Source organism: Phaenicophaeus curvirostris, chromosome 3 (assembly GCF_032191515.1).
Source record: "Phaenicophaeus curvirostris isolate KB17595 chromosome 3, BPBGC_Pcur_1.0, whole genome shotgun sequence".
In the NCBI taxonomy this organism is placed as follows: Eukaryota; Metazoa; Chordata; class Aves; order Cuculiformes; family Cuculidae; genus Phaenicophaeus; species Phaenicophaeus curvirostris.
In genome coordinates this window covers 47,876,778-47,887,908 of record NC_091394.1, presented here as the reverse complement: position 1 = coordinate 47,887,908, position 11,131 = coordinate 47,876,778, and the positions used below count along the sequence as shown (strand labels likewise).

Genomic DNA, 11,131 nt, shown 5'->3' with positions numbered 1-11,131 from the left:
ACCAACAGCCAGATCCTCGGGGGAGTCGTGGTGCAGCAGAGCCCTTGACTTGACCCTCTCCACAGATCCAGAGGAGGGTAGAAACCTCTGAGAAGAGGCAAGAACACACTGCCACCGTCGGTACGCTGCTTTCGCACGTTTTGAGCCGGCATAGCTACGAGCCTCGTCGCCGAACACCCCCCCGCCTCTGCGCACGGATGGTTTCGCTCACAACTTCCTGCCTCTGCGCCGGCGGAAGTGCCGCTCCCGCCGCTGCCGCCGCGCTCGGACCAGGACCCGCAGCCTCCCGGTGAGCGCTAGGACGGAGGGAGAAGGGGTGGGATAGCGGCGGCCGGCGGGGCCCTCAGCCCCCGGGAGGTCCGTGGCGGGGCTGGGGTCGTGCCCAGACGGGGTGTGGAGCCACCCTACGCGGCCGGGGCTGTTGCGGGGGGGGGCACAGGCAGCAGCACCCGATGTCATAGGGACCCGGTCGCGGGGACCGGCTGCTCTCTGGCCGCATCGGCCCTCGCCAGCCGTTCCCTCGCCGGTGTTAAAGCAAAGGAAAGGCTGGTCTGAAGGCTCCCGGGGTTGGGAGGGGATGAGATGGCAGGAGAGGGCGTGAGCCTGTTCTTCCCTGCTTACTTTCTGAAATAATTGGGGCTGCAACAAAGCTGTTGAGAGTTCGTAGAGATTTCCACTCTCTTAACTTGTAAGTGATACCGAAAACGCCGGCAAATAAAACTCTTTAAGACTCGTTTAGGAGTTCTAGAAAGCAGGCACCCCTTATCAGGCCTGGGCAACACAAAGGAGTGCTCTCCATCAGTGGTGTGCAAAGAGATAAAAGCTGATTACAAAATATATTTAACTTTTTGTAATAATAACTACTTCTTGTATCACAAGTAGAGTCTTTGTTGAGTCACAAAAACTGAATTTTGGGGCAGGTTTGACTTCTTTACAAGGGTTCAGGAAAACTTATTAATGAGGAGTGCGTTAAGATGGCTTTCAAGATTAGGTGAGATTGTATAAGGTATTTTTTTCAGCCTGATCTGCTCTTCATTGAGCTTTGCTGCAGATCTGCTGGAGTGCCTTGGTTGTGTCATCGCTTCCTGCTACCGCCCAGACTATGATGATGAGTGGTGGTGCTGGGTTCTGCAGCTGTGTACATAGATAAAACCTGAGTTTTAGTCTTGAGGCTGAATTTTTAATTTGATGATTTAACAGAAGGTGACTATTAGCTCTTATTTTAATGAAATTCCCAAATGGGCCGGGGCAATTCCAAGCACAATTACAGGTTGTGTGGGGAGTGGATTGAGAGTAGCCCTGAAAAGAAGGACTTGGGGATGCTGCCTCATGAGAAGCTCAACCTAAGCTGGCAATATATGCTTGCAGCCCAGAACACCAACTGTATCCTGGGCTGCGTCAAAAAAAGCATGGCCAGCAGAGTGAGGGAGGTGAGTCTCCTCCTCTACTTCACTCTCATGAGACTTCACCTGGAGTACTGCATTCAGTTCTGGAGTCCTCAGCGCAGGAAGGTCATGGTCAGTTAGAGCGAGTCCAGAAGAGGGCCGTGAAGATCATCAGAGGGCTGGAGCACCTCCTGTATCAGGACAGGCTGAGGGAAATGGGGTTGTTCGGTGTAGAGAAGAGAAAGATCTGGGCAGACGTTTCAGCAGCCTTCCAGTACTTAAAGGGGGACCTACAGGAAAGATAGGGAGTGCAGTGATAGCATGAGGGGTAATGCTTTTAAACTGAAAGAAAGGAGATTTTAGATTAAATGTTAGGAAGAAATTTTTTACTGTGGAGATGGTGAGGCATTGGAGCAGGTTGCCCAGAGAAGTTGTGGATGCCCTGTCCCTGGAGGTGTTCAAGACCGGGTTGGGTGAGGCTTTGAGTAACATGATGTAGTAGAAGGTGTCCCTGCCCATGGCATGGGAGTTGCAACTAGATGATCTTTAAGATCCCTTCTAACTCTGCCGTTTTGTAGAGACTTTCTTGTGTGTGTGTTGGGGTTTTTTTATGTTGGGGGGGTGTAATGTGTGTGTTTTACTTTGTTGTTGTTTGTTTGTTTTTTTAAATTTTGAGTGACAGGCATCCACAATCATTATGAACATGTTGAAACACAAAGCTGTTTTGTGAAGCGTAACTTTTAGTCACTGCCTTGAAACAGACCGAAGTTGCACCACTGCTAGTGGGTTGTAAAGCTTCATGTTTTATTGTCTGGCTTGAACTCTCTAGTTGCTCAGTTTTGTCTCCTTCTGTGGTTTGCCTTTTTCCCAGAGGTAAGTAACATGCCTTTCTAAGCTTCTGTAGCTTGATATCCATTGTTACCACTTAACTCAGCAAATAAATGTACATGTACAAGCAATGCAGAGCAGCACGGTGCTGTTACTACCTCTTTCATTCCAGTGGATGCAGTTTACTGTTTTTCCTGATATGTGAAAATCTTCCTAAATAAAGGTTATGGCTTCTGGTAAATCTTACAGGCAAGATCTTACTTTAGAACTAGTTTCTTTAACAGTTTCCAAAACAAGGCCCAGACCGTTTGGGGCACTGCAGTATTAAACATCAGAGTAAACTGGCCTGTTGTGACTTGTACTATCTACTGTGCAGTATTTTCACTATTTATCTACCTGAAATGCTTTCATTTTCAGCCTATACTTGCCCTATTTCAGTTATAAAAGCAAGATTATCAAGTCCAACTGCAAGCCTAGCACTGATAACTCTATCACTAAACTATGTCACTAAGCATCACATCTACGTGCCTTTTAAATATCTCCAGGGATGGTGACCACCACTTCTCTGGGCAGCCTATTCTAGTGCTTGCAATCCCTTTAATGAAGAAAATTTTCCTACTATCCAATCTAAACCTCCCTGATGCAACTTGAGGCCATTTCCTCTCATTTTATCGCTTCTTACTTGGGATAAGAGACCAACACCTCCTTCACTACAACCTTCTTTCAGGTAGTTGTAGGAAGTTATAAAGTCTCCCCTCAGCCTCCTTTTCTCGGGGCTAAAAGACCCCAGTTTCCTCAGCCACTTCTCGTGAGGCTTATGCTCCAGGCCCTTCACCAGCTTCATTGTCTTTCTCTGGACACCCTCCAGCACCTAAATGGTTGTTTTGTAGTGAAAGGCCAACAACTGAGCACTGTATTTGAGGTGCAGCCTCACCAGTGCTTAGTACAGGGGGGCAATCGCTTCCCTACTGCTGCTGGCCACACTGTTTCTGACACAAGCCAGGATGTTATTGGCCATCTGGGTGTGCTGCTGGCTAATGTTCAGCTGGCTGTTGATGAGCACCCCAGGTCCTTTTCCTCCAGCAGCTTTCCAGCCCCTCTTCCCCAAGTCTGTAGCACTGCATGCGGTTGGTGTGGCCCAAGTGCAGGACCTGACGCTTAGCCTTCGCGAACTCCAGATGGTTGGCCTCAGACCATTGATCTAGCCTGTTCAGATCCCTCTGCAGAGCCTTCCTACCCTCAAGCAGGTCAACACTCCCACACAATTTGGTGTCATCTGCAAACTTACTGAGGGTGAACTCAATCCCCTCCTCCAGATCATTGATAAAGAACTGGCCTCAATACTCAAAACCAGGTGAACACCACTTGTGACTGGCCACCAACTGTTCACCAGAACTCTTCAGGCCTGGCCAGCCAGCCGGGTTTTTACCATTTCAGGCACAGCTGCACCAAACTTGGGGTGAAAGGCACTACAGTTTTGTGAGACCTAATATTTCTATATGCAGGCTGACACGTCTATTCAAGTGAGCAACTTATGCCTCCTGTATTCTGTATGGCTGCCTCCCAAGCCTGGTTAGAGAAACTTAGGAAATAATAAGGCAAGCAGTGGCAAACTTTTCATCTTTTCTGTTCGGATATTCTGACGTGGCAGTCTTCTGAACAGAGGTAGAAAGAAACGAACTCTCTTCCTACCACATGTAGCTACAGTCAGCGGTAGTCTGTTTTCGTTACCTCCTTTCAATTAGGATTGAATTATACTTGAGAGAATTGCAGGCAGTAGCTTGCTGGGAGCACTGCCCCACAGCACACGCGGAGTAAACTTTTTAGTTTACTTTGAATAGGCTGTATCCTGAAATCTATGAATTATTTCAGAGAAGAGTTATGAACTTTTTTTTTTTTTTACTCAATTCTGGATAATGTAACTTTTAATCAATAGTTTCAAGTTTAACAGCAACTTCTATGAGTGTTTTTACAGAGGTTAGAAAAAGACTTAAGTTGGCATACCCCTTAACTGCAGCTTGAAAGCAAATTACCTTTGTTGTCAGCTGTCTTCATAAATATCTGGATGTCAGGAGTTCATATTTATTTGTTGAAGTGTTGTTGGAAGCCAGACATCTCAGATAGCTTGTGGTCAATGAATGCAATGAAGAGAACTTCAGTGTTGTCAAATGATGTGCAGTTACATTTCATAGGCTATTTTTAGGTCAGGACATAATGGGGTTTTTTATACGTCAGAAGAACGTTCTATATGCATGCAGGATTTAAGAGTGGAATTAGCAGGGGAAATCAGTAACACTTCTGGTAGACAAGTCTGGAAAGGACATAACCATGGAATATCCTTTTATGATCCAGATGCTTGGTACAGCATGTCAAGTATCTGATACAAAGCAAGGTAAAATGTCTTTCCTTTAATTAAAATAAAAAAGCCTGCTTTTTGCATGAATGTTGGATTGATTGACTATGTAAGGGAGTTACTCTGCTTAACTTTGCTCCTTTTTTTTTTGTGAGGATGAATCCAAGTTAGTGACTTCAGTCTTGCTTTTCAGGAGTCTAACAGAAAATATAGCACCTTTGAGCAAACTGTCTACAAACAGTTAGAAATGTGCTGTGACTTTAATTAGAATTACATTTCTGATCAGATACTAATTTTATAACCTTAAAATAAATACTTAGTGTTAATTTTAAAATGTTGGCTTTATTGTGACTACAGGTGAAGCTTAAATTTGTCCTTTTTCAGAACACTTCCTGCAGACGCTTCCTATAAAATTCAAAATCAAGAATGGAAGGAATCTGGTTTGCATGACATTTAAGTTGGGCATAATAAAGGATTATAGCAGGATCGATTGCTTGCATTAGATAAAACTAAAGCACAGGCAGTGTAAAAGACTTCTAGAAACAACATTAAACAGGGTCTACCTTGCTTTGCTTCACTAGCTGTGTTGAGGTCTTTGTGTCTGTATTTCAGGGAATGACTCAGCTTTTTGTGTTCGTACTGTCAACCATAGCTGAACGCTAGTTGTATCTTGCCAGCTAAAAAGAAGCTGGTAACTTGAAAGCCTTGCTTCTACCATGATTATATTAGTGTTATAACATGTAAAATGCCATGTCTTACCTCTTCATTTGACAGCTCAAGGGAAACAAGGAAGTTGGTATGCTTGTAATACATAAAATTATATATACTTATATTATATATACATAAGATTCTGTGAGAATGTGTTGATGTTTTAAAAGTTTTATAATTTAAAAGAAGCAATTGTCAGATATTTAGAACTATTGTGTCATTAACAAATTTTAAAAAGAGTATGCTTGCTTGTGTATGTATTGTGTAATAGTTCCGCTGTGTAAGAGAATAGCAACGTGGTGCTTTTGAACCAAGTCAATGTCCTTTTTCTGAACATGCACAGTCCTCTAGTTGACTTTATTTGAAAGCACTCTAGTAGGAGGGGGGTTTTGGCAGGTCTCCCACACCATCTAACAATCTTCACAAAAGCATTAGGCTCTCATCAAGGTCAGTCTGTGTTCTGAGACCTGCTGCTCTTTTAACAGCAACTATTCTAGAAAAATGTTATTCAGAGCCTAAAACGCTTTTTCTTTCTTCCTCACAAATGTTAGTTTAGCATACTGCCTGATTTATTTAACCACTACATACTATTTTAGGTTAGTAGCCTATTTCCTTCTGCGTGGTAGGTCAAGAATGCCTCCTAAAATGCTAAGTATGTAGTCATCTTAATTTCCAGAAGATGCGGATAGAGCACTGAATCAGCAGTACAAGCACCGTCTGAGCTTCTTTAAAGAACTGTGATTTGATTTATTATTTAACGTAGCCTGCTGTTGGGCTACAGTGCCAGGCCCTGAATCATGAAAGACAGTGTGCTTAATGGGGAATGAAGTCCAACGGAAAGAAAACAGAACAGGAGATATTAAGATAAATGTATAATTCGGAATGTTAACTTATAACATGGAATTCCTTTATCCATCTCTTTCCCCCAAGACTTATAATCTCATTTAATAAGGCTAAGTCTTGGATATGTTTCTGTCTCCTTAGAACCAACAGCCAACATGTCTAGCAAAAGGGCAAAGACGAAGACCACCAAGAAGCGCCCTCAGCGCGCCACTTCCAATGTATTTGCAATGTTTGATCAGTCGCAAATTCAGGAATTCAAGGAGGCCTTCAACATGATTGACCAGAACAGGGATGGCTTCATTGACAAAGAGGACTTGCACGACATGCTCGCCTCCCTTGGTAATGTCACTTTTCTGTTTATGGTTGCCAAGCAAATTAGTGCTGTTACAATAAAGATATTGAGTTTGGGATAGCTTATGAGAGTTGTCTCAGTTTGTGTGACACTATTCAGATTGCTTTTTGTTTTATTTTGAAAGCTAAACCAAATGTGAATTGGTTTAATTGTAGGAAAGAATCCAACAGATGAATACCTAGATGCCATGATGAATGAGGCTCCAGGCCCCATAAACTTCACAATGTTCCTCACAATGTTTGGTGAGAAGTTAAATGGCACAGACCCAGAAGACGTAATCAGGAATGCTTTTGCTTGCTTTGATGAAGAAGCAACAGGTATGTGGATAAAACAACAGTGTACGTGTATTATATCTACTTGTGTTTGTAATAATAAATACTTATATTCATAGAAATGATGGTGATTTTTTTAACTCAAAATCATGATTTGTGCAAACTAATAATCATGCCATATGTCTTTAGCGGTTTTCAAACACTATGAAACTTAAAACTACAAACTTCTGATGCTTTGGTGGTGTTGTTCAAGACAGGATAAATTTAAAATTTGGCTTTGGGACATCTTTTGTCATGGGAATCCTTGTATTCAAAGCTGTTGTGCTTTATGAAGAACTTTGTTTTCTGTCAGCAACCTGTATCCATCTTCCTTATGTTAAGCTGCGCTTATAGAAGAAAATTAACACAAGAAAAACCTTGTGCTGGTAGAAGTAATCTCAAGTTATATAAGGCAGCTTGTTTAATAAACAATGCCAGAAATTTATTCCTTGCAAGTAGTCTCGTAGATGTGAGTTTTGTCACTGAATTAATATCAACTTAATGTTTGAAATATTTCAAAATTCCTTGTGCTCCATACACTTGTTGAACACTGGTTAGTCAAGTTCCATCATTATTTATTTTAGTAGTTTTCATTAGGTATGTTGTAGTCAAACAGATCCCCTTTGTGTAAAACGTATGGTTGTTAGGAGGCCTCGCTACTACCAGGAGTAGAATCCTGCTGTTGGGAAGATCGAATATGTAAACTGCCGAATTTGTATATTCCTTGAAACAACACAGGCAAATAATAAAAAGGCCTTTACTTGAAATAGTGAGACCATGCAACTTAACTAAGAAGCGTGATTTGATTGAATGCTTGTAATCATTTGGCATTTGTCTTAATAGTCTTTAATGGCTTGGTTTTATTTGGCCACAAAGACTGTAGTAGGTCTCTAATTGAAACAAAAATCAAAGATCGATATAATCATCTGTCTATCAGCAGATAAATGTAAAAACACCTTTTTCTTATGTCCTCTTACACTGTTGTAGGGTTCATTCAGGAAGACTACCTGCGTGAGCTGCTGACAACAATGGGAGACAGGTTCACAGATGAAGAGGTGGATGAGCTCTACAGAGAGGCACCCATTGACAAAAAGGGGAATTTCAACTACATTGAGTTCACGCGCATCCTGAAACATGGAGCAAAAGACAAGGATGACTGAGCAAATACCAGGATACCTGTGGATTCTCTCTGCTTTTACTCTTATGTTTATTTTTTGAGGTTTTTTTCCTGATAGAACCTGTTGCATGCATTTAGCTTTACAGCTTTTGTCTTTCTCGATGTATTTATCTATTCCAGGCCATTTAGGCACATTTGCACCTGTGTAATCAGACTGGAAGGGGGGAAAATATTATGAGGAAGAGGTCATGGGGACAAAGATCTGTGGACTTGGATAGTCCAGGAAAATAATCTCAATCTTTCTGGTTTAGCTGGATTTTTACATTTTTGTAATAAATGCCATTTTGAAATAAAGACTGCTATATAGATAAAAATACCTCAGGGTTTTTTTTTTTTGTGAAGAATGACATTTCTATTATGTGTTCACAACTCCAAATATGTTAACTGTATTTTACTTGTGGTTGCAAAACAAGCTGGAAAACTAATTTTCTTAATAATTTTCCTGCAGTGTCAGTTCTGAATGCTCCTAGCAGCATGTGCTGGTGTCTTTAAAAATCCAGTTGTACACATCTCAGGTTTTTAAAATTAGCCAAAGAAATGGTTATGGCAGATTGTTGCAACTGCCTAATGCCCAGCAGAGAACTTTTATGATCCTTATGCAGATGACATGCCCAGCTCTTGTTTCCTTTTACCATTGATATTTTTTATAGCAGTATTTTCGTGTCAAAGCTTGTAATACCCATTTGCTATGCTTTTATGCTGGCAATAAGTGGGAATTAGGCATATTTTTTTCCCTTCTGCTGAAGGAAGTTTGTGCAAAGGAATCTGTCTCAGCTGAAGTGTCAGGCTGGTGCTACTTAACAGCAATATGTGGCCAGAAGACCTCCTTAAAGCTTTATTGTTCGGCAGCTTTTAAATTGCACGTGAGAATGTGAGCAAAGTAGTTCTGGGAATTAACTTGGTAAAACTCTATACATGCTAATGCCCCCTTCGCTTATTCAAAAGGTCATACATTTTCCTTACCTACATCAATAAGATGACTCTTAAGCAAGCAAGACTTGTTCATTCAAAACCAGCTGTGCTGATGCTGTTGTCTTAAATACCAAGAAAAGAGAAAGGTTTTAGCATGATCATGTCTCATTGTCTTGGCTACTGCAAGTTGAAAAACATAAGGGAGCTTTATCTACATAAGGGGCCTTTATGCTACTTAACAGTTAAAGTGATGCCTTATCCAGCAACCGTGCTCTGAGCTATTTCATGTGACTTAAGACTGCAAGAGTAGGGAGTTTTGCTTCTGCTAAAGGGTTTGTAAAGGCTGGAACAGTAGATCTTGAGTGCTGGTAAGTAACACTGAATAACTGACAGACAAGCCAGCTTGATTTTTCTTGCTAGAAGTAAGTGTTGAAGAAGTAAAATTTTTAAATAGTGAATATGATGAGTTATGGAAAAGAATATGGTATTCTCCTTGAGAGAAAGTTGTCCACTTAAAAATCTGTACTCCTGTTCTCAGTCTTTGAACAGGCAGCTGAAATGTGGTATGTGATTTTTGTGAATTGAAGGGTAGGGACAGGGAACTGTTTTACTTGTGAATATACTTATTCTGGAAGAAGTGTTATTGAGAAAGAATTTCCAAGGATGTTTGAATATAACTAATGATGACCTTCCAAGTTCAGTTTTCCCCACTATCTGCATTGTAATATAGGAGACCAGTTACCCTGCAAGGGGGCACAAACCGCTTAACCGCTGGAAGGCCATGAAACTGATAGACCCAGCTAGGAGACCATATAAGAGCATCAGATCCATTCCGTAGCTAGGCAGCGAGGAATGTCCAGACAGCTGAGGTTGCGTGCCGAGGGCTCCAGGGATGTGTCATCAATAATCCATTTCCAAAAATAAAAATAACTTTGGTCACTGAAACAGCTTAAGATTTTTGATGACTTAGGCTTAGCATTTTGCAGTCAAAATCTTGGAACCTAATCTTTTCTCCCTTGAGGTTCATACATAATGGTCTCCGAGCTCCGTGCCAGACTAAGCTTAAGATGAACAACTATTTTCATAGGCTGATGCACACATTTAATAGTCTTATGTCTACAGTGATATATAATGCCTTGTAAAGCAGTATTGAAAAGCAGTGATTTATTTCACATGACCCATTTACTCTGTTCTAAGGCTACATCCGCAAAGGTCGAATTGAAGCCAAAGAGCTATTGCAGCTGCATGAGAAATCTCCAAAGAGGGCTATGTTGGTGTGAAGTGCTGCCAGTACATGCTTGCTTGCTGCTTTTTTTCCCTCTGCTCTTACTGTTGCTGGAGATAATGGTAATATGCAACATCTTAGCTGCTCAGAATATGCTCGTTTCTGCCCTTTATGTTGCATTTAAGCAAATTAAACCAGCTTTTATCACACAGCTATCAGATAACAGGCATTTCACAACATGAAGTCAGCTTAATATACTAGCTCAGCAACTAACTGATGTCACAGAGGTGGCGTCCATATGCTCTGAAGGGAGGATCTGTTTCACCGCTGACCTAAGAACTATTTCTAGATGGCTTGTTTCTAGGATCGCTATCATATGTTGAGAAATGAAACGTAATACAGGGGCCCCATCCTGCAACAGAACATTGGTAATGCTATACGCCTTTGTGTCCCACCCAGTCCATTTGTTCCGAAAGCTAGAGAATACCTGGAATCTTGTCACGTTTCTCCTGGCTGTGGCCTCTTCTCATTGGGAACGTTACTAACCTATAATTTGATATGGTCCTGGAGAATTTGCAATGGCAATGAATAGCTCTTTTACCACTGAAGGCATTCAGACAATGCAAGTCCAAATAATGGGTGAGTAACAAAGAAATCAGAAACATTTTACATACGAGCAGTTAATCTGCTACTGGCATTGCTATATACCTGTGCTCGTACTTTGGCTTGCTTACTTAATTTTTTTAATTCTACTGTCATTTTTAGATAATCTCCTCCTTCAGAAAATTTATTTAGCATGACAGTAACTCAGAAACAGTATTACAGAACACAGAAACAATATGGAGTTAAAAAGAAATCTGTAAATGACTCTTCAAAATGCAGCTGAAGAATAAGTCATGAAACAGGGAAAAAAATTCCACACAGCTCATTTTTATTATGCTTTTGGCAGCAGCGACTCCATAGAGATCACTGTTTTCTAAAGTTTTTCCAGTACCTGAAGGGGGCTACAAGAAAGCTGGGAAGGGACTGTTTACAAA

General features: G+C 41.3%; 1 protein-coding gene across 2 annotated transcripts; it reads left to right on the top strand.

The window, feature by feature from the left end:
* Positions 1-201: 201 nt before the first annotated feature.
* LOC138719049 (myosin regulatory light chain 2, smooth muscle minor isoform) lies at positions 202-8,273 on the top strand. Of its 2 annotated transcripts, none has more exons than XM_069853934.1 (4): positions 202-289; positions 6,259-6,456; positions 6,625-6,786; positions 7,768-8,273. In XM_069853934.1, exons 2-4 carry the CDS (start codon positions 6,273-6,275, stop codon positions 7,938-7,940), a joined length of 519 nt encoding a protein of 172 aa, XP_069710035.1. In that variant the 5' UTR covers positions 202-289; positions 6,259-6,272; the 3' UTR covers positions 7,941-8,273. The 2 variants fall into 2 exon arrangements, with proteins under 2 accessions (XP_069710035.1, XP_069710034.1); XM_069853933.1 differs by lacking the exon at positions 202-289 and adding an exon at positions 4,458-4,605.
* The last annotated feature ends 2,858 nt before the right edge of the window (positions 8,274-11,131 follow it).

Coding starts and splice junctions, on each gene's coding strand:
- LOC138719049 (XM_069853933.1), top strand. CDS start 4,542: ATGGAATATCCTTTTATGATCCAGATGCTTGGTACAGCATGTCAAGTA. Junction 6,457..6,624: donor CGACATGCTCGCCTCCCTTG/GTAATGTCACTT, acceptor GTTTAATTGTAG/GAAAGAATCCAACAGATGAA. Junction 6,787..7,767: donor CTTTGATGAAGAAGCAACAG/GTATGTGGATAA, acceptor ACACTGTTGTAG/GGTTCATTCAGGAAGACTAC.